Source organism: Bactrocera neohumeralis, chromosome 5 (assembly GCF_024586455.1).
Source record: "Bactrocera neohumeralis isolate Rockhampton chromosome 5, APGP_CSIRO_Bneo_wtdbg2-racon-allhic-juicebox.fasta_v2, whole genome shotgun sequence".
In the NCBI taxonomy this organism is placed as follows: domain Eukaryota; kingdom Metazoa; phylum Arthropoda; class Insecta; order Diptera; family Tephritidae; genus Bactrocera; species Bactrocera neohumeralis.
The window spans coordinates 74201188-74224996 of NC_065922.1; the positions used below are offsets into that span (position 1 = coordinate 74201188).

Below are 23809 nucleotides of genomic sequence, written 5' to 3' on the forward strand. Positions count from 1 at the left end.
AACACTGTTACAAAGTGATTTTGATTTATATGGTTGGGAAAGATGTAGATGGGGGTATTTGGCATACTTTCAGGCGAAAATTGTTTTCGTCATACATATATTTTATACATATGTACTTGTGGGTGTTTCTCTGTATGTGGAAAGTAATTAATTTGCTTAAAAAAATAATTAATTTTTTCTGTATAAATTCCCAAAAATTTTAAAATTTCGACTTTTCAAAAATCGAAAATCTTCATTTCTTAAGTTGGAAATTTTGATTTAATAAATATTTTTATATTTAAAAAATGTACAATTTTTCTTCAAAGTGCGAAAATTGCTATGCTTTCAAAATTTCAAAAATGAAAGTTTTGCACACTTCCTAAAACTTATTAACTTTTTAAAATTTTTTTTACTTCGAAGTTCGAAAGTTTTTTGTAAAGTGCGGAAATCACCATATTTTCCGAACTTCGTCAGTTATAATTTTTAAACTTTTTAAACATATTTTTGTTCAATTTTCGAAAAAAAATCTTAATAATTTAAATTCGAAATCTTGTTTTTCAAAGTTTGAAAGTGAATTTTTTCAGCTACCAAAATTAATTGTAATAAAGTTTTTAAAATATTTAAATATTTTTTTTAATTCGAAACTATTTTTTATTAAAGTACCAAAACTATGTTTTTAAAATTTGGTAAATGATAGTTTTTTAATAGTAAAGTTTTGAAAAATATATTTTTTTGTCGGAAATTCGAAGTTAGTTTTGTGTTCGTAGTTCGAAATTACCATGTTTTCCAAATTTAAACTATTACTATTTTTAAACTCCGTAACCTTAGTTTTAGTCAAGTTTAGAAAAAAAATTTTTCATCGAAAATTCGAAGTTAACTTTTTATCAAAGTTTGAATTTACCATGTTATCGAAATTTGAACAACTACTTTTTTTATAGTCCCCAAACTTTTTTTAGTCAAGGTTTGAAAAATATTTTTTTTATTGAAAATTCGAAATTAGTTTTGTTTTCGTATTTCGAAATTACCATGGTTTGTAAATTCGAACAATTGCTATTTTTGAACTTAGTAAACTTATTACCAAAATAGGTTTTCCAAAATTTCGAAAATTACTTATTTTTAAACTCCCTGAAGTTATTTTTTAGTAAAATTTTATAAATATTTATATCTTGAAATTCCGTAGTTTAAAAATATTTTTTGTAAAGTGCGCACTATGTTTTTCAAATTTCACAATTACTATTTTTAGAACTCTCTAAAGTAATTTTTTCTCAAATTTCGAAAAAGTGGTTTTCTTATATTTGAAAATATTACATTATTTTCAAAGTGCGAAAATTACTCTCTTTTCCAAATTTCGAAAATATTTTAACTATTTTAACTACCTAATTTATTTATATTTATTCAAGTTTTTAAATAATTTATTTTTAAATTACGAAAATTTATATTTATTCAAAAATAATTTATTTTTATGCGAAAATTTATTATTTCGAAAATTAATATTTTTGAAAGGCCCAGAAACTATTCAGGTTTTGAAAAACAATTTTTTCATAAAATCGAAATTTTTTTTGAAAAGCGAAAATTAATACAATATGTTTTCCAAAATTTCGAAAATTAATATGTTTGAAACACCCTGAAACTATTCAAGTTTTTGAAATAATTTATTTTTAATTCGCACACTATGTTTCGTTCCATTTTCGAAAATTTTTCTAAATTTTTTTTTATTAAAACAAAATACATATTAATTTTAATATTTTTTGTTCCTGTGGATATATTAAAGAATATTTTTTTTAGTATTAAGATTTCAGTCTGAATTTTTTAAGTATTTATTTTAATTTCGAAAATTTTAAATTTTTTTTAAATATTTTTTAAGTTTATTGCATTAAATGTTTCAATCCAATTTCGAAAAATTTAAATAATTTTACACAAGACAGCTCAATAATAACAACAAATAATCCAACTCACATTTTAAATTGCTTTTGTGTCTAAATTTAATAAATCCAACATAATAACCGTTAAGCCAGCATATAGTATAAAAGCCGCATGATAATCATAATTTGTTTGCCAATATGGCCAATCTGTTAAACGGCAAAAAGTGTCCCAGAGAGCAGCCTATGCGGCGCACACACAAAACCGCAATCAACATGCATATACATACATGTAAACACATGTACATTTGTATGTGTGTGTATGTGTGAGCATATTTGATTACGCATACATATGTGCAGTACGCAATAAATTTTGTTAAGCAAACAAAAAGTTGAAACGTACCAATCACACACACATACATGTATGTATATATGTACATGTGTAAACACATGATATACATAACGGGCGAGTTATTACAGTTATTTGTTCATAACGGCAAGTAGAGACATACAGCGCTGCGATGCGTGCAAATGTGTGTTGCATATGTGTATGTGTGTGAGTATGTGTGAAATTTATATTAAAGTACGCCATATAAATTTGTTTACACCCATGCGCTTACCAATACACATGCACTTACATGTAAATACACATATACGCATACAGCTGCATGTCTGTGTGTGTGTGCGTGCTCGAAAAGCGGTTAGTTTTTAATTAAAATTGGTCTGTTTGTTCGTTTGTCTGTGCTGGTGTGGGGCATAAAGGCCAATATCGCATTGCAGCTCTTGCTCACTCACACGCTCTCTCTTTCCGCGTGTGTGAATTTGTGTTTGTCTGCGTGTTTTAATGAAGAAAATGAAATTTCAGTGCATTCGCAAAGATTCCTCTTTGCAGCACACTCTGCCAGTATTCGTCTTTTTTGCTACGATTTGAATTTCTCTTACACACACACACACATCACCCAGCTCTGTTAATTACAGCCACAACTGCTGCCATAACTGTTATCGCTTGCGTATCATCGAATATTAGCAATTGGGGGAAATCACAAAAACGAAAGTCATTTGCTGCAGCAGGGCGAAGAAGGGTGTAGGGAAAGTCAAAGAAATGCAAGTGCCGCGAAAGGTATGAGCAATTTTTGAGCTTGAGGGCCGGCAGGAGTACCATATAGTAAAATTATACATGCACATTCTTGTAACTGCACTTTGTTAAAAAAAGCTAAACTTGGACTTCTAAAAAATTTTTTAAGAATTTTTTGTAATCAATTATTATTTATAAAACAATTTGGAAAATTAAATTTTTATAATAAAAAAATGGAAAATTTATTTTTTGTTTAAAATATAAAAAATTTAAAACAAATTTGAAAATTCGATTTTTTTGTAATTTTTTGATTTGCTAAATTTTTTTAGATTTCTTAATTTAATGAAATCAAAAAGTCTTTAAACCTTAAACCTAATTTGTTCTTTGGAAAATTTAAAAATTTAATTTTTGAATTTTTTTTATTTAATTTTTATTAAAAAAATGTAAAGTTTTTTTTTTTGGAAAACCAAATTTTTATTAAAAGTTATAAAATTTTTAAAACAAATTTGAAATTTAGTTCGAAATTTTTTTTTATGTTATTTAACTAAATTTTTTTCTGACATTTCTTATTTTATTTAAATTAAAAAATATTTTTTAAAAAGTGATAAAATAAATAAATATTTGGGGAGATTAAAAACTTTATTTAAAAATATAACAAATTTTCAATTTAAATTAAAAAATAATTTTAATTCGTTTTTTGTTTGACATTTCTAACAAAAAAAATTTTTCTTTTCTTTGACATTTTTTATGTTACTATTTTTTTTTTTATTTCTTATTTTACTTAAATTAAAATCAAATTCTTTTAATTTGTTTGGGAAAATTTCCAAAAACAATTTTTTGAAAAATTATATTTTTATTAAAAGAAAATATAAAAAATTAAAAAAATTTTGAAATTTAGTGCGACTTTTGTTTATTAATTATATTTTTTTAAGTAAAATTAATATTTTTTAAAAAAGTTATTAAAAAATATGAAAAAAATTAAATTAAAAAAAATACGATTACTGTGTATGAAAAACTTTTTTTATTGTGCTTTTCTTTGATATTTTTTTTTAGATAACTTAAAAATTTCTTTTAACTTAAAAAAATAATAATTTTGGAAAATTTCAAAAGAAATATTTTTGAATAATAATATTAAAAAAAAAAATATCACAAATTCGAATCAATTTTGCTATTTAGTTCGGCATTTTTCTTAAATTTTTTTTTGACAATTTCTACTTTATGAAATTTTATTTAACTAAACTTTTTTTAAAAACTGATAAAATAGAAAAAAAATATTTTAACCGTAAAAACATATTTTTTTTGATAAATTTTCGAAATATTTTTTTTTGAAAAATTATATTTTTAATAAAAAAATATAAAAAATTTAAAACAATTTTAAAATTTAGTTCGGACGTTTTTTTAATTATATTTTTTTATGTAAAATTTAAAAAAGTTGTAATAAATTTTGTAGAAGTTTTTTTGTTAAAATTTGAGATTTATTAAAATTTATAAAATATTTTCCTCCATACGTATTTTTTTTTTGAAAATTTAAGATTATAAAAAAAAATTTTGAAAAATGTTCACAAATATTTATTTGAAAATCTCGGACAAAAGTTAATTTATTAAGTTAATAGTGCATATGCTGTTGTAAATATAAATGAACACACAACTTCCAGCTATCTGCCGGTCCTCCTCGGCAATTCACTGCCACTTCATAAAATTATTTTCCATATGAGCAACTCACGCACACAGGCGTACTTCACCGACTCGAAGGTAATGCGCCTGCAGACTGCTCATTGAGACACAGACCGCCTTTCCATCGCCCACTACGCTTCACTAGCGCGCTTGTGTTTGTGTTTGCGGCACAGCAATGCCACTATAAGCAACATTGGCGCCTAAAATGCCACTACAGTTGAAACGCTTTAAATGAGCTTTGCTATTTTTACGTCTACTTTTTGCCGTTTGCACAACTTAAGGCCACAGGCGAAGTGCGTATCAGCACGTACGTATTATGATGGCTGTTTTGGTATGCATATTGCATACTCACAGGCTGCCTAGCCGTATACACACATACCGGTGCACTACATTTGACTGTGCCACGTAAGTTGATATGGTTGCTGACATTGTTGCTGCTGCTGCTTCTTCGTTGCGCCACTCATTTCAATGCGAATTGTAAAATGCCAGCCTGCACACACACACATGCGCACAGGCATGGACGCAAAACTCATTAAGCGCCTAAAGGCAGATATCTTTTCCATCGAAAGCAACAGGCAGCCGCTGTTTCTTGTTGTTTGTGCTTGGGCGTAGTAAGTTGGTTGGCGAAAGCTGAGAAATTTCATAAAATACCTTAACGTTGTCGACATTTGCATGAACACGCACACATACATGCATATAGCTAGATCCGCAATTTGACAGGCCGTCATATAGGCTGTCAGTCATTGAGTTTATTGCATGCATACCGGCATACTCGAACAGTGACGCGTGTATTGGTAACATGGCGTGACATGGCTTCCGTCAAACACGCATACACAGACACACACTCCCATCCGTTTCCCCCTCCACCTCAACAGAGGCCTCCTGCATGCTCGTCGCTTACCAACGGCATAGTTTTCATTGCTTTGCCAGCGCCGTATGCCAAGTCTGGTATGCGCGTTCACTGGAATGTCTTGATTGAATTAAAGCTGTTGTGGCCATGTGGGTTGACGGCGGTGGCGAACGAAAAAACTGTCACCGCCTGAAAGCGCGCTACCAACAGTCAACTGTCTGGAGTCAGTGGGCGCCAAGCTTTATGAGCGCGCCTTTAGTGTCTGTCTCTCTGTCTGATTGTGTGGCAGAAAGTAAGCAAGCAACGCAACGTAGAAAAAAGCATACAACTATTCGTTTGTTGTTGCATACAACTAGGCGCTGCGTACTTTTCGTAATGATTGCCGCCACTGCTGCACTCATAACTGGCAGCGTAATTGAAAAATGAGCTGTGATTATTGATACACTGCGGCCATTACTGTCTATTATTGGCATTAGTTGGCTGGCGGGCGTAAGGCGAAAGGCCTGATTGTGTGGCGACATTTCAGTGACCTTCGACGCACAGACACACCCACGTAGTTCGCGCTACGCGCTGCTGGGTTGGATTGCATGAAGTGTATATTGAGTATAAGGATTGGTTTTCCCAACTCATAATTGAGCAATTTTGTTTCTTGCTAGTAATTTCTTGTATTGGAAATTCTCACGAAATTAAAATTGAAATAAATGAGGGAAAAATAATCAGCGAGCGCCCAGCAGTTTTAGTTTTCAAAGCCTTTGTGTTTTTAATTTGAAAATTGATGAAGTATTGAGGAAATAAACTGAGCGCAACAAATACCTGGAAAAATCTCTAGCATTCACTCTCGACCAACTTTGCCTTAAACTAACGCATTACGAGACATTTTGGTGTTAATAAATTGACAGGAATTTATTTTCGAACTTAAACACACGCTTTTAGTAAGAAAAAGTATTCTTGGGTTAGGTTATGTTAGATTATGTTAGCTTAAGAGATCGATCCTAGTGGGAAAATTACATATATTGGGTAGTCGAAAAAGTCTTTTCGTATTCTGTCTATAATAGATGTCGTTGCAGTCGCATATATCCAGTGTTACTAAGCACATTGTGTCATACCATTTAGTGTTGGAGAGGTGAGATTTTAAGGTTCATTTAACCAAAAAAAAAAATTAAATTCCAGGAAGTTGAAAAAAAGTTACAGCTGTTCAAAAATATGTGAAAATAATGAAGAAATTCGCTATATTTTGAAATTTTTGTATAAAAATGGGAAGAATGCCACGCTAGCCACCAATGAAATGAAGAGTAACGAAGTTTACGGAGACGATGTTGTATCAGTTCATGTAGCACAACAATGCATCGCTCGCTTCCGTTCTGGAAATTTCGAAATTTCGATGTGAAAGATGCACCTCGCTCTGGCCGACTTATTGTTGAAAAATCCGACGAAATTATGGAAAAGATTGACCAGGACCGTCACATAAGCACTCATAGTATCGCTAAGGAACTTAACATTCATCGTCAAACGGTTTTGAACCATTTAAAAAAGGCTGGCTACATAAAGAAGCTCGATGTTTGGGTACCACATGAATTGTCTGTGAAAAAATTAATGGACCGAATTAACAACTGCGATTCTTTGCTGAAACGAAACGAAATCGAAGCATTTCTGAAGCGAATGGCAACAGGAGACGAAAAGTGAATCAAATACGACAATAATGTGCGAAAAAGATCATGGTTCAAGCGTGGTGAAGCTCAACAAATGGTCGCAAAGCCAGGATTGACGCCTCGAAAGGTTATGCTGAGTGTTTGGTGGGATTGGAAAGGAATCATCCACTATGAGCTGCTCCAGCCTAGTCGAACGATTGATTCTACATTTTACTGTCAACAACTGATGAGATTGGAGCAAGCAATCGAAAAAAAACGGCTGGAACTGATCAACAGGAAAACGCTAGACCGCACTCAAATTTGATGACTCGGCAAAAATTGGTAGAGCTTGGCTGGGAAGTTTTGATACATCCACCATATAGCCCTGACTTTGCACCATCGGACTACCATTTGTTTCGGTCAATGCAGAACTCCCTTAATGGAGTAAAGTTGGCTTCAAGAGAAGCCGTGAAAATTATTTATCGCAGTTTTTCGCCGAGAAATCAGAAAAGTTTTACACTGATGGAATAATGCCTCTTGTGAAAAAATGGCAAAAAGTGTTGGACCAGAATATTTGTTCATTAAAGTTCGTTATAAATATAAAAAAATAAGTTTAAGTTTCATTAGAAATGCGAAAAGACTTTTTTGACTACCCAATATTATATAGTATTTGTGCATATAAAAGCATAAATATAAATGCGTCACTTACGAGCAACAATCATATAAAATAAATACGGAAACAGTTTTCTGTGACAACAACAATAATTGAAAAGAAAACGCCAATAGAAAGCTGTGCTGAGACCACGTTAACTTTGTTGCATGCGCCAAACTTGCAGAGTACTTCGGAGCGTGTGTACAGAAAGCGCGCTGAATGCGTGTGTGTGTTTATAACACCTATACACCTTCACACATAAGCAAAGCGCGCCTGTGTGTATGCTTATGGCTCACATCACGTACGCCCCATAAACTAGCAATATCACTCGTCCGATAAACAAACACGCGCACACACACTAAATGTACGCAAAGCAGCAGCATAGAGAACAAAGAACAAGAAACAACCGAGCTGCGAAATCAAAGAACGTAAAGTAATGCCTGCAGCGTCCACGCGGGCAAAACAGCGCACAACTCCAAGCACGCGGACTCGGCATGGCCCTGTCGCGAACTTACAAATTAATTTGTCAGCCCCAATGGGGTTGCCACACCGCTGTATATGCTATGTTGCAGTCTTAGTTGGTTACTGGGCGTGTGCTTACCTCTGCGTAGTGTCTTGCTCCACTACACAAACACACACACATATATTAATTTTGAGTCTGCTACTATTGTCTTGCGCGTTCCTCCCCTGTGCCAACAATTCATGTTGGTTACTTATTTATTTATTATTGCAACAACATGTTGCAAGTGTCCTTATGTGCATGTTTGTTGTTTTATATTTTTGTGGTGGTACAAGGAGTGGTGCGGTGTGCTGGACCATAGGTGGAGTTGGACAGTAAACCAGAAATTACGATTTATGTGCGAGCAGCTGTGCAAATGCAGGTGGTGAATGTGGAATTAAAGTAACAATGTACGTCGTGGTGTGTATGTAACGGGAAATTTATATTCATTTAACTTTAAGGTGTCTTAGAGCAAAGGTGGTTGTTGGTGATGTATACCGGATTTTTGTTGTTTTGAAAATTTTCAACTTTTAGCATATCAACTGGATTTTGAGTTTTGTACTAAATTTGCAGTAAATTTTTTTTAGTACCCTGTTAGTATTCCTATATTGTACTGAAAATTTTCAACATTCTGTACATCAACTGGATTTTAAATTTTGTACTAAATTTTTAGTACAAATGCTTTTTAGTACTCATTTAAGCAAAATTTTTGCATTTAGTACTAAAAATTTTTGGTCTAAAATTAACTAACAGTGAACAGTGTTATAGGCTATGTTCTAACGCAGTTTTATCAAAACCAAAATCGTACTAAATTTTAGAACAAAAATTTTTAGTGCTAAATTTTGTTCCTAAAATTGTACAAATTCGTACTAAAACCTTTTGTAAAAAAATCGAAAATTTGTTTTATGAAAAAAAATTTAATACTAAAATTTTTGTTCTACAAAGTTTTTTCCCCTGAAATTGTTCAAATTCGTACTAAAATATTTTGTTTTAAGAAAAAAAAATTTAGTACTAAAATTTTTGTTCTAAAAAATTTATATGTACAATTTTGTTTTTCAAAAATTTACTACTAATTTATGGAACAAAAAAAATTTTGGCACTGTTGTCTAAAAACAAAAGTAGTACTAAATTTTAGAACAAAAATTTTTAGTTCTAAATTTTGATTATAAGTGTGCAAATTCGTACCGTTTGTAAAACAATTCTAATTAAAATTCTTTGGTTTAGGAAAAAAAATTAGTACTAAAATTATTGTTCTAAAAAATTTGTATCTAACAATTTTTTTTTCACAAATTTAGTATTAATATATAGAACAAAACAGTTTTGGTACAAATTTTCTTCACAAAAGATTTTAGTACAAATTTGTAGTACAAAATATATGCAAATTAGTACTAAAGTTATCAGTACGGTTTTTTAAAATGGTTTAGTACTAATTTTTAAAACAGCAATTCTTAGTACAAATTTCTGTCAAAAATTTAGTACTAATTTTTAGAACAAAAAATTTTAGTACTAATTTTTAGAACAAAATAAATTAATTTTAGTAGTAAAGTTTTCATTATAGTTCTTATATTAAAAGGTTTTAGTTGTAGGTTTTAAAACAGCAATTTTTGGTAAAAAAATTTCGGTAAAAAACAATATTTTAATTTCAGTTTTTAGTAAAACACGTTGAAGTACTTATTTTTAGTACACAAAGCTTTGGTACTGGCTTTTAGTAAAGAATAGTTTAGCACAAAAGAGTTTTAAATAACATTTTAGTACTAAAATTTTCAGCACTATCTGTTCTAAAATAATTTGGTAAAATTTTTAGAACAGAATACTTATTCTTAGTTCACAAGATTGTAGTACATAGGTACATATGTATGTATGTATTTTGCCTACGAAATATTGAAGTACTTATTTTTAGTACGGAAAGATTCAGTACGGACTTCTAATTTATATATATGTATATTATTTATTATACACATTTTTAGTACTGACTTCTTATAGAAAACTTTTTAATGCTATATTTTAATAGAAAATAGTTTAGTACTAATTTCTAGTGAAAAGTATATTACATAAGATTGTAGTACGAATTTTTGGCACCAAATATTAAAGTGTTTATTTTTAGTGCACAAAGTTTTAGTACTGCCTTTAAATACAGAATATTTTAGTACAATATTTTATTAGAGAATATTTCTGTACTAATCTTTAGTGCAAAAGTTTTAAAGTTTTAGTATTGATTCCTAGTACTAAAGATTTTAGTACGAATTTTTAGTACTCAAGATTTTAAACTTTTCAAAAATCTATGAACATCTTAGAGCTATTAGATCTTAGCCTGTGAACCTTGCATTTCAAGCGGATACTACTTTAAGCTTGAGTATAAATATCCAAAATTAATAGCTGAGCAAAATTTGCGATATTTTTAGTACTAAAATATTTAGTACCGAAAATTTTTTTCCTTAATTAATGTTATGCCTGAACTCGTTAACAAATTCATACCTTTGCTATTCGTCACATTCCTTTTAGTGCCCTTCTTTTTATCTAATGTCAACTTGTTTCACTTGCTTTCCTCCCTTCTAACTATTTACTTTCTGCATTGCAGTATTCACATATTTATCTAGATTAAGTGCTAATTTTTTATTTGCCACTGCAAGTCAGTCCGCCATTGTTGCTTTGCTGATGATGCAATTGACTGCAGTGTTGCCAACCCAACTACAATTACAATAAAAAAGCGAGTTGCTTGCACATTGTGTTTGCCTGGTCCACTTGGCGGCAGCACCGACCTACATACAAAGTTATAATAAATGGCTAGCCATTCCCAGCACACACTTTACAGCCATGCAGCCACGAACGTGTGATAAAAATGAGGGTAGGCAAATAAAGAGAAGAGCTCTTATGCATACAGGCATATAATATTACTCGGACTTGCGAATGGCTCGGTTTTCGTGGGTTGCGCCGCAAAGAATGCTTTAAAGGTGTGTTTAAAAATACACTCTGATGCCAATTGAATGTTATTTTATGCAGGAAAAATATTTCCAGAACTTTTTGGTGGTATTTTCTGTTTAAAATATATTTTTAGTACCAAAAAGTTTCACATTTTGTATAAAAAGTTTACTTGCATAATCTCTCTTTTAAATCTCGTTAGATTCTAAGGTGTTGTTTAGTGAAATAATATCTCTAATGAGTACTAAAGAGAGTAGGTACTAAAATATTTGGGTATGTTTTCTTTAGTAGATTTTCTGTATATTTTGATATATTTATTGTTGAATATATTCATATCAGCGCATTTTAGTACTAAAAGTTGAGTACTAAAATAGTACTAAATTTTTTTTTGAGATGTTTATTTCAGCCGCAGTTCTGCATATGTAACTATATATTTCACTTAATGCATATTAGCACTTTTAAGCAATAGAATATGAGTACTAAAATAGTACTAAAATTTTTTTGGAGACGTTTATATTAGTAGAAATATTATTTAGTACTTTTCTTCTTTTGTACTAAAATGAAAATATTGATATGTTGATTTAATCTATAATATTTTTTGGAACTGGAATCTGAGTACTAAAAATAGTACTAAAAGCTTTGGGTATGTTATGTTTATTTGGATTTCTGTATATTTTGGTATAATGTTAAATTTATTCATATTAGAACTTTTTATCTTACATTTCATGCATATTTGCACTTTTTGGCAATGTAATATGAGTACTAAAGTAGTACCTAATTTTTTGTGAGATGTTTATATTAGTACAAAAATCTTTTGGTACTAAAATGAGAATACTGATATAACGGTAAATTTATTTCCAACATTTTTTGAAACTAGAATCTGAGTACTAAAAATAGTACTAAATTTTTTTTGGCACCTTCATAATACTAAAAGTAGTACTAATTATTTGGAGATGTTTTTTTTTTAGCCTCTGTAAGGCTTAATTTATTTAGAACCATTTTTGGAACTAAAATCTGAGTACTAAAAATAGTACTAAATTTTTTTGAGAAGTTTAGCTCAGGCGTAGCTCTTTGTATGTAATTTTATTTTCCAGCTTATTCATTTTAGCAATTTTTAGTACTAAAATCTGAGTACTAAAATTTTTTTTTTTAATTAAAAATTATTATAATTTTTAGTACTAACTTGTTATACATATTTTTATACTGAGTTGTTTTGCTTCACTTCTGCTTACATATTTATAATGTGCACATGACAGAGTGTTTGTATGTGTAAGTAAGCTATACAATTAGGTCTGCTTTACACACACCGTCTGCAGTGAACTGTGCTTTCATTTTTCAACTCTCTTACCATTTTTCATGCTCGCTTGCGCACAATTACGCTGCCAACTAACGGCACATTAGCAGCAGCAATATTATAAGCGCACTTTCGTATAACTTCACATACACAGCATACATTAATAAAAGTGCAGTTGGCTGCCGGCAGTATAACGCTTTTTTACTTGTATACATTTGTGTGTTGTTGTTGCAGTTGAATGCATTAGGGCTCATTATGTTGCAAATGTCGCGTAGTTAACGTGTTTTTCTTTCTTCTTCTTCTTATTTTGCTGAATGAATGTGCGCCAGACATGGCCCGAGCACAACAGTTATATAAAAAATGCATATTACAACAGTGTCTGCCATTTATTTTCGCACACATGTGCGCTATACGCCCACACACCGACTCGAGCAACCGATATTTAAGCTGCTATCTTTTTACGCTGCTATTTCTACCCTTTTGTTTTGCACGTTTTAATTGTGTTTACCTTTCATAATGTACGACATGTATGTGTGTGTGTACTTGTTATGCGCTGTTATTTTTAATTCGTTAACGTGTTGCATATTTGCCTTGCTTTGTTTTCGCTTTGACGCAAACGGGTAGGTTGGCAAGCGCGCCTGCAGGTAGACAATGCGCTGCAGCAGCGCTGTTAAGCTGCTTTCATAATTAATGTCATCACTAGTTATTCCTTTTGCCTTCACATGCTGACCGCCTTGCAGTTGATTTAAGGCAATAGACGTCAATTTAGCATAAAATATTACTCATACGTCATGGCGGCTTGGCATTGCGCTGCTTACAGTTAGCACGTAAATGTGGTACATTCATGTTGTGAATGGCATTATGTGCTATTTCTGTTGCAAAACATGCTTTGCTAGGGATATTTCAATGCCATATGCGTCAAAATGTTGCGCATACGTCACGGTGTACGTGAGTTTATGAATATGAGAAGGTTTGTATAAACATTATAAACATTGTTGGGTTGTACATGCTAAAATTAAATTTCTGGAAGCTATGAAGCTATGAAGCTTAGAGAAATATGTTTTTTTCACTTTTTCGAAGTTTTTTATATTATTTGATTTATAGCTTTTAATTAATTTGAAGATTTTGAAAAAAAATTACATTTTTTGTTAACTATTGCAAGTTTTGTTGCTATTTATAAGGCTTCGATTTGAATTTTTAAAATATTAAATTATTTTTATTTAATATTTTTAATTTTTTTGTTTTTTATAAAATTTTTTATATTATTTTTCAGTTTTAATTTACTTTTACTTTTGTTATTACAGTTTTTGTATTATCTTTTTTTTTTCATAATTTTCAACTTTGTAAATTTGTGCTTTCGAAATTTTTAATTAATACTTTTTAATATCTTAGAACTTTAATTTTAAATTTTTAAATATTATTTTTAAGTTTTAATAGCATTTCCACAAATTAAATAAAGTTTTGAGTTATCATTAATTTTATTGTTTAATTTTATTTTATTATTTTATTAACATTTTGTTTTAATTAATTTTTTTATTATTTTAAAATTTTCATCCTAAATTTTTTAATTTTTTTTATTTTAAAAAATAGATAAATTAAAACATTTATTTTATTGTATTTGTTTTTTTTATATACATTTGTTGGTATATTGTTATAATATTTTTGTTTTATTTTTGTTTAGATTATAATTTATATACAAAGTTCATATAATGCTTTAGAATTAATCCTAAAGGTTATGATTAGAAATTATAATTTATTTTAAATTATATTTTGCTAAGTTAAATTAAGTTTTTATATTTTTTTTATTTATTTTTTTTTTATTTATTTTTCTTAATTTTGCTTTTAATTTCATAATTTCTTCTGTTTTTGTTTGTTTAATTTTGAAATTTTTTTCATTTAAAAAATTATTTTTTAAGTTTCTGTTTGATTTAATTTTGTTCTTAAGTTTGTTTTCCTATTTTATGTTCATAATTTGTTCTATATTTTTTATTTTCTTTTTTTTCAATTCTTTTTTTCAAATTTCCTTTTAATTTAAACTTTTTTCTTATTTGATATTTTCCTCACCCTTACGTTCTTATTTTTCTATTACCCATTGGCGGTCGTTGATGCGGTAATCATGCCTGACCGCTTGAGTTCACAAGAAGTATGAAGAAAACACGGGAAAGCGCATGGCGCATAGAAATCTAAAAAAGGGTGAGAATCAGAGCGAGTTAATGCCGGCCAATGGGCGTGATGAAGTGGCCAGACGAAGCAGAAAAACAAGAAATGTACAAAATAGTACGAAAGTTGAACAGGAATTTCTGCTAAGAAAAGAACAACATTAAACATTGCTTGAGGATGGGAGGGCTTGAGGGTAAAGAAAGGGAACTAGGTATCAAGTAGTTAAAAGAAATGTAGAGACTAACATTGGAATTTGAGATCTAAAAACCAAATACTTAGACATGAATAGAAAATAATTTTACAATTTTGGGCAGACACGTAAAAAAATTTAGTACTAATATTTCACATTAAAATTTTTAGTACACTTAAAACGAAAATTATTTACATTTTCTCAAAGAATGTTATCTTGGTGCTTAGAATTTTTAGTACAAATTTTAGTACCATAATATTTAGTACTTGGATTTTAGTGCACAGTTTTTTGTACTAAAAATTTCTTTAATTGTTTGTACCTTGCACACATTTTCCCTTGAACCTCATTTTGCCATTTAGAATTTTTTGTGCACATTTTAGTACTAAATTTTTTAATTTTTAGTACACAGTTTTTTGTACTAAAAATTTATTTAATTGCTTGTACTTTGCACATATTTTCCCTTGAACCTCAGTTTATCACTTAGAATTTTTAGTTCAAAATTTAGTACCAAAATTTTTAGTACTTAAGTTTCAGTACATAGGTTTTAGTACTAAAAATTTATACGCTTGTATATACTTTGTATTTTGCATAATATCTATTTGCTTTTTAGAACCGCTTTTAGTACTAAATTTTACCTGCTAAAAATTTTCTATTCAAGTAATGGATATACATACTTGTACATATAATTTTTACTGAACAGTACGTTCAAGCACAATTTAAAGTTTAGTACTAAAGTTTATTTCTTAAGCATTTAAAATTCTATTTTCAAACACTTTTTACGCTCTTGAGCCGAAACTGTAGCCTTTATTTATTCTATATATTTAAATTTATGCACTGAAGCGTCTCCTTTGTAATGTTTTAACTGTTGAATAGAGGAAGCAATTCTTTAACGAAAAACGTTTCCAACTATATTACATTAAATTCCGCGCATAACGGGAATTCTTAGCCGCGTACAGCAATATTCGCTTTGTGCTGCGGTCGCGCCTCCCTCCCCATGCTTTGAGTCAACATTTTTTATATTTAATTTTAGCACTCACCACCAGATGTCTGGCGCATTTTTCAAACATTTCTTTCATAATTCTTTTTTCGCGAGCTTTTCTTTTGCGACTAACACGCCGCTGCGAATTCTTTCCCTCAGAAAGGGTTGGGTTAAATATCCAAGTCTAAGATTTTAATTTAAAAAATTCAAGCAAAGTTAGCGCGTAACTTACGCTTTGAAACGCGTACTCCTATCGCTATATATGCATAAATGTATGTACATATAAATAAATTTATATAAATGTGCTCGTTCGTGTACATACCTGAACATGCCTGCGGCGGCAACGGGAAAATTAACGTTGTTGAACTTTTTCGTCTCGCAACGGCGCAACCGAGTGATTGTGGCTTGAAGCTTCTCAGCTGTTGCATAAAATCGGAGCACTCCATTAGGGCAACGTCTGCGAAGTGCAGGTCGCAGAGAATGTGGTTCTGTGGGCGAAGAAGGGCGAGAATTTAATCTAAGCAAAAATGTGGATGTGGGAATTCTGGTTGACTTGTATTGCTTTGCAATATATTTACGTAAGTGTAATTTCTTTGACTTTTCCGAAGAAATGTGTTGCAGAATAGTATGAAAATGCTTTCAGTTGCAAATTCATGTCTATTCACAATAACTTGTTAAATTATTACACATTTTTTTCGATAATTTAGTATGCTGAATATAATTTCATTTCTATCAATTTGTTTAATTTTTTAGAGAAAAAATATATACTAAATTTGAGTACTCTTTTTAGTACTAAATTTATTTCAATACAGTGCCGCTCTTCCGATAATTTAGTACTACTTTCTGCTAATAAAGTTTTATGTACAATAATTTGTTTAATTATTCAAAAAAAAAAAAAAAACATGTACCAAATTTAGGACTGTTTTTAGTACTAAATTTTTTCAATAATTAATTGTTTATTATTATAATTATAATTAATAATTTTTTCGATAATTTAGTACTACTTTATGCTACTAAAGTTTTATGTACAATTATGGTTTAATTATTGAGAACAAATATGTACTAAATTTTAGTACTCTAAATTTTTTTCAATAACTTTTTATGCTTTCGCTAATTTAGTACTATTTTATGCCATAAAGTTTTATCTACAATAATATAACTAATTATTAAAGAGAAAATATGTACTAAATTTTAGTACTCTTTTTAGTACTAAATTTTTTCAATAACTTGTTATTTTTCGATAATATAGTGATTTTATGGTCCATTTTAGTTAAAATTAAAAAGTTTTTTGGTACCAAAATTGTTTTGATAAATTTTAGTAGTATTTTTAGTACTAATTTTTTATAATTAATAACACCATATTTTCACGTATTATTTTAATATATAATAATAATATTATAGTTCTGGTGCTAGACATTTAAACAAAAATGTCCAAGTTTTAGTTCTAAAATATTTCTTTAGGCAAACATTTCTATGTATGTTTTAGTACTAAAATATGCATTTAGTACTATCATTTATTAATGCCAATCATTTTTTTAAGTGGGAAAATTATGACGTTTTGTAATAATGTATGAGTAATAGTTAAGTACTAATTTTTTTATGTTTTAGTACAAAAATAATTTTTTACTACTAAATATTTTGGTAGTACTAAAAGTTAATTGTTATAATTATTTGCTCGGAATGAAAGAAGTGGCTATTAATATAACTTTTATATGTAAGAGTTTGATTGACAATTTGGAAAAAATATTGGTACATTTTTAGTACAATTTTTCTTAGTTCTAAACTAAATTTTAACGTAATAGTTTACATTTGTATAATACATACTGTCAAAAAATCTTAAAATAAAATAAAATTTAGTACACTTTTAGTACTACTTTTTTAAATTATTTATTTGAATAGAAAATACTTGAGTACTAAAATAACTTTTTTATGTAATCATTTGATTTAGAAATTTTGAAATTTTTTAGTACACTTTTAGTACAAGCTTTCTTTAATACAAAAACAAGATTTGAACTTAATATTATTGAATTTAAGATGGATTTATACTGTCATTAAATTTTAAAATAAAATAAATTAGTACAAATTTTTAGTTCACTTTTAGTACTGCTTTTAGAAATTTGCTTCTTACGTTTTTTGATTGAAAAATTGATATGAAAACTAAGCGATTACTAATATAACTTTATTATATTATATTAGTTTGATTGACAATTTGAAAAGCTCTTTTAGTACAATTTTTTATTAATTATAAGAAAAAACTTTACCGTAATAATACTCAATTTCGTATGTATTTTACTTCCCTGAAATTTTTAAATAAAATAATTTTAGTACTAATTTTTTAGTACACTATTTTTGTACTAATTTTTAGTACACTTTTAGTACTATTTAAAAAAAGTTTATTTTAAGTTTTTATGCAAAAATCTTCACGTCAAACATAATTTCGTTCTTCGGACATACATATATTCTCAAGCCATTTTATCCACTACTGTAGAAATGTAGTACTTGAAAGAATTGTTTAAATATTTATAAAACCAATTCACTTAAGTAACCTCTCCGTGTGTTTTTATATCCAAAGTAATAAAAAGCAGCAGCACTTCTACGCCGCCAGTGAATGATGAATTTGTCGTTTGCGGCTGACTCTTCGCGTACGTGAGTGCGCTCGTAAGCACAAGAAAACCCGAAAACAAAAGTGAGAGGAAACTACAAAACATAATCCAAAAATTGTTTTAAACTTTTGCCACCACCTTGTGTCAACGTGTGCCAGTCGTGTACGCTCTCGGTGAAAACTTTTATGCGGCTTTGCCATTTATTTATTCAAGTGTGGCAGCGCAAACCAGCCGAAATTCTCGCCCTCGCCTTCTCTCGCATATTTCTGTAGTCGCACACTCCTACCACACATCCACACACATGTGTAGCTACAGTTATATAAGCATTTATTTGGAAAATGTTGAGATTTCTTCCATGCATGCTCGCAATTCCCCCGCTGCTCATTCGCGCACTGCTCACTAAACTCACTAAAATCGAACTGCACGTGCCCGTTGAGCGCTTACTTAGCTTAGAAAATAGCGAAACGAGTACTTTTCGAGTGTTTTTGGCGTAAATATGTGAATAAGCGCGTGTTGAAGGAACACACATGCGATTCTTGCTAAACTCGGTGCGCCCGCATGCCGCGCCCCGTTGCGGATGTAAATAGTTTGGTAACAAGTTCTATTGTGGTTTGAGCTGTGTGCGCAGCTGCCAGTGCCGATTTGTGCGAGTGACGATTGCGGAAACTTTGCATAACTTGGTATTAAGTGATTTGTGGCCAATCGGGGGTTGGTTGAATTCTATGCATATTTCATACTTTTCGGAAGAAGCGTTCGTATGTATAAATGTACGTGCGACTACCCTGATCTTACTAACAACTAAGTTAGAATGAGTTTTAAGTCCCAAAACTATTGAACATTAAAAGTTAAGTAATGACACAAAGCATTAGTTCTGAATTTTTGGTACTAAAATTTTTAGTACACGAGTTGTAACCTATAATTACTGAATATTTATTAAATTTAGCACGACGTGAATGTGTAAAAATTTTGTACTAAATTTTTCTCACTAAAATTCTTAGTACTAAATTTGTTTTAGCACTATGTATAATTAAGATTTATAGAATAGTATTTATATTTTATGTTCGAAACCTGATGATTATTGGAAGTTATACAATTTGATAAAAAATTGTACAATTTTTTTGTACTAAAATTTTTAGTACACGAATTCAAACCCTTAATTACTGAATATTTATTTAATTTGGTACTAAATGTTTGTGTAAAAATGTTGTACTAAAATTTGTAGTACAAAATTTTTTGTAATATTTTCGTTCTTAAGTTTTTAGTACTAGATGAAAAGAAGATTTTTAGAAAATGTTCAAGTTTAAGTCAGAAAACTAATGGTCATTAGAAGTTAAACAATAAAATAAGTTCACTGCTAAATTTTTTGTACTAAAATTTTTAGTACACGAGTTCAAACTAAAAATTAGAGAATATTTATTCAAGTAACACTACGTGTTTGTGTAAAAATGTGGTTCTAAAAATGTTGTACTAAAATAGTGCTAAATTTTTGTACTAAAATTTTCAGAACTACAATTTTTAGTACTCATTTTTTCGTACTTTCATCTAGTACTAAGAAGAAGATTTTAAAAATATTTACTACTAAAATTGTGTATTACAATCTAATTATTTATCTAAATGAATAATATTTTCTCATAAATTTTAGTACTAAAAATGTGTATTATAGTATAAAGCGAAGAACATACATATGTATGCATTTACAATTTTAAGAAATTTACGAAATTTAGTACCAAGAAACTAAATTTAGGTTTATTTTCTAAATCACGCTTTCATTTCAAATTATTGGGTGTACTAAAAATATCTTACACTAAGTACTAAAAATTTTTAAGAGAATTTTTACTGTTCACAAATGTTTTCATTTCACTCTTTAGGAGTATTAATTTTTAGTATAAAATTTAGTACTAAATCTTTAGTACAAAAGATTTTAGTACTAAAAATTTAGTACTTCATTTTAAGCTTGAAATTCTTGTTTCGTTCAAAATAAAAAAATAAATAACGTTATTTTCTATTAAAATGTTTTAGTACTAGATTTTAGTACTACTTGTTTGTTGTTTGGCTCATAATGTGGTATTAAGCTGCGATATGTATTTATGCAGAGTGTAATCTGGTTCTTAATTTGAAAACTGATTTTTTCTTCTGCTCTAAACTTTTTAGTACTTCATTTTTAGTACTAAATTTTTAGCATGTACTAAATTTTTAGTACTAAATATTTTTGTTTGTTTCATATTTAACTTGTTATTATATATTTTTTTTTAAATTATTTTAAGCACTCGCCTTGAACCGTCTAGCGCGCTTCTGATTTGGTCCTGTCAAATTTAGACCACACGAATTGCAGCGCAGGCATTCCTCGTGATAGTGATTGTTGTCGTACAATGGCGAGGGTTCTGAAAGGAAATAATAATTGAAAAATTATTAGTTTTTAAGTATTTTTAAGTTTATTTAATATCTTTAATTATTATTATTATTTTTTTTTTTTATTTCTGCACCACCCACTAGTTATTAAACATATTTACTCATAATTTTTTTAACTGCACTCATCCCACAAATACTGTAGTTCTTTAAGGCTGTAGTCCTGGCGTCGCTACACTGACATATACATACATACATATACATGTGACTGTAGGTATGCGTATAAGCGCACAAAGGATATGATGAATACTCTATGCAATTATTTTGCCATATCCTTGGCACATTTCCTTTGTCAGCTCAACGCTGTGGAATATATGCGAGTATTTGTGTGCGACAAAGGCGAAATAGCTGTAATGCCAGACAATGTTAGCCAAATGCCATATACACACACACACTACTGCACTCGCATATTTGCACATTTAATAAATATCAATAAAGCATAAATCTCCAAAGGCAACAACAAACCAAGCAGCAATAATAAACCGCTTAAAATGTGTGCAGAAAGTGAGTGCTTTCGTGAAAGGAGTGGTGTGGTGGTGAGAGAGAGTTGCGATGGCAGGACATGTGCAGTGGCTAGCTGCGAGCCAACACATATATATTGACAGCAGTAAATAAGATAAATATATATTTATAGAATTCCATACTATTTTCCCCTATTTAATTGCTGAACACTCTCCGAATTTTGGTTTCTTCCGCTTTGCGCCAGCTCAAAAGCAATTTCAAAGTCCATATAAAGCTCATAAGATAATATTAATAATCTCCAAGGATAATCATAAGCATAATAATAGCAATAAGTATGCATGTGCGCATACAATAAAGGTACATCTTTTTCACATTACTCATACGCAGTGGTGCACGAGTGAGAGTTTAGTGCAAAGTAGTGAGTGTATTATTGTGTTCGAGGGCGTCTTTTTTTTTGGAAAATTTATTTCGCTTAAGTTTTTTGTGTTGCTTTTCTTGTTTGCTTTGGGCTGTCATAAACAATTACTCAGTGAGTTTGAGCTCAAATAGCGCAAACTTAAGTGTATGTGGCATACTCACATGTGTAGAAATTTTGTATGCTTTACATGCGCTCCTTGGCTTATTATTATTTTATTCTTACTTTTATTTGCTTTTCAATAATATTTTCGTATGCCGCTGCCTGCTTTGGCGTACTGCATGGGTGCGTACGTGATTTTTGATGAATTGCTTGCCAAATGGCTTGTGTAAGTGCAAACATAAATTACGATCTTTTTTATTTTATTGCTATCTTTTCTGGTGTTGCTATTTCTCCCATTTTTATTTTAGTGAAAATTGTTAATTATAATATTTTTTTGAGAGTAGTGGAGAGTTTTCCGCACAAGGACTTGATTTTAATCGATCAGTTTATATGACAGCTATATGCTATAGTCGTCCGATCAGAACAATTTCTTCGGAGATTGTAATGATGCTTTAGGTAATAATCTATCCCCAACTTCTTTTTGATATCTTGTAAAATAAAGAAGTTTTCCATACAAGGACTAGAGTTTCATCGGCCAGTTTGCATGGCAACTATATGCTATATTTGTCCGATCAGAACAATTTCTTCGGAGATTGTAATGATGCCCTAGGTAATTATCTGTCTGCAATTTTGTGTTGATACTTCGTCAAATAAAGAAGTTTTCCACACAAAGACTTAAATTTTATCGGCCAGTTTGTATGGCAGCTACATGTTATAGTTGTCCGATCAGAAAAATTTGTTCCAAAATTATAGCGATACCTTGGTTGTTAACTGATGCCAAATTTTTGTGAAGATATCTTTACAAATAAGAAAGTTTTCCATATAACGTGACGGTCAGTGTTTATGTTAGTGTTAGCCTGAACAGGGTATTATAACCCAGATAAAATTTATTTCAATTTCTAAGCTCTCTAGGCATTATTATTCTCAAGAAAATACCATTAATTGCCACTCTGTCGACGTACGTGAACTTTTAAACAGTTTTTGTGCTTGTTGCCATAAAACACGCTAGCAAGTTGTTTTCTTATTTTAACTGAAATCTGTTAAAACTGTTTTTGTTGTTTCTTTTCGGAAACTCAAGCGAAAATGTACAAATATATAGCAAAACAATAGCATAACGTAATTATTGCGGAATAAATGTTCTACATTGAATACAAGTCATATATTTTGTGTGCTACAGTGCGTATGAGCAACTTTTGGTTTATCATTCGAATCAATTGGGAAATCAAAATAGAACTTTTGCAGGAAAAAAAAACTTTGCGAAAAGTTGTTGCGATTGTTTTGTGCGAAATTTGGGAAAGCATTTGGTTAAGATATTAATTAAGTATAATTGATTTCGAGGCAAGTTATGGGGGAAGAGCATTTTTGAACTGCTAAGAAGTCATATTTTGACTTTTTTTTAATTGTTTTTGGACAGAATTATAATTTTTTTAAGAAGAAATTGTAAAATTTGTATATTCATTAGCATGAAGTGTGGTAACTCAAACGAAGTTATGCAACTTAGCATAGCATACCTTTTGGCGCCGCAAACCGTTTTTTAGTTCTTTTTTTTTGCGTAATAACTTTGCATAATAACAAAAGAGTACACATTTACAATTTAAGTTAAATTTTTCTAATTCATTTTGTTCTACGGTTCGCTTCAAATTATATTTTCACGTCCACACGACTTTTTTTATTTTAATTTATTTTTTTGCACGTTTTGTTCACTGCAGTGCGAAAATTTCGGTCGGCCTTTTTAACTAACTGGTTTACGCTGCATTAACAATTCAAAAATTCTGTTGAAGCTGTAGTTGAGTGACGCTAATGCACTTACTGCTACTTTGACCTTAATTAATCAATTACTTAGTTAGCGGCTAAAGAAAGAAGAAGGCGGAGGAAGCGACAACAAGAATAAAACTGAAATAATTTATTTCAGGAATTAAAAATGGAAGCAAAAGAAAGCAACCGATATGAGTTATAGCTAGATAAACTGCGCAGCTGATAGCAGTACAAAGCACGAAAGGCGCCAGGGATTTTTAAAAAAGAAGGAATAGTGCGCATTATTTGAGCTTAAGAAAGCAAATAAA

General features: G+C 29.9%; 1 protein-coding gene and 1 long non-coding RNA gene across 2 annotated transcripts in view; one reads left to right on the plus strand and one right to left on the minus strand.

Annotated features, from left to right (window-relative positions):
• Positions 1–23809, minus strand: part of LOC126757896 (uncharacterized) — a 284736-nt gene that overhangs the window by 60049 nt on the left and 200878 nt on the right. The window contains 2 exon segments of the mRNA XM_050471796.1: positions 16081–16246; positions 20633–20742. Of these exon segments, the coding sequence (XP_050327753.1) occupies positions 16081–16246; positions 20633–20742 (276 nt within the window).
• Positions 1–23809, plus strand: part of LOC126757899 (uncharacterized) — a 117868-nt gene that overhangs the window by 45216 nt on the left and 48843 nt on the right. The gene's annotated exons all lie outside the window — the stretch shown is intronic.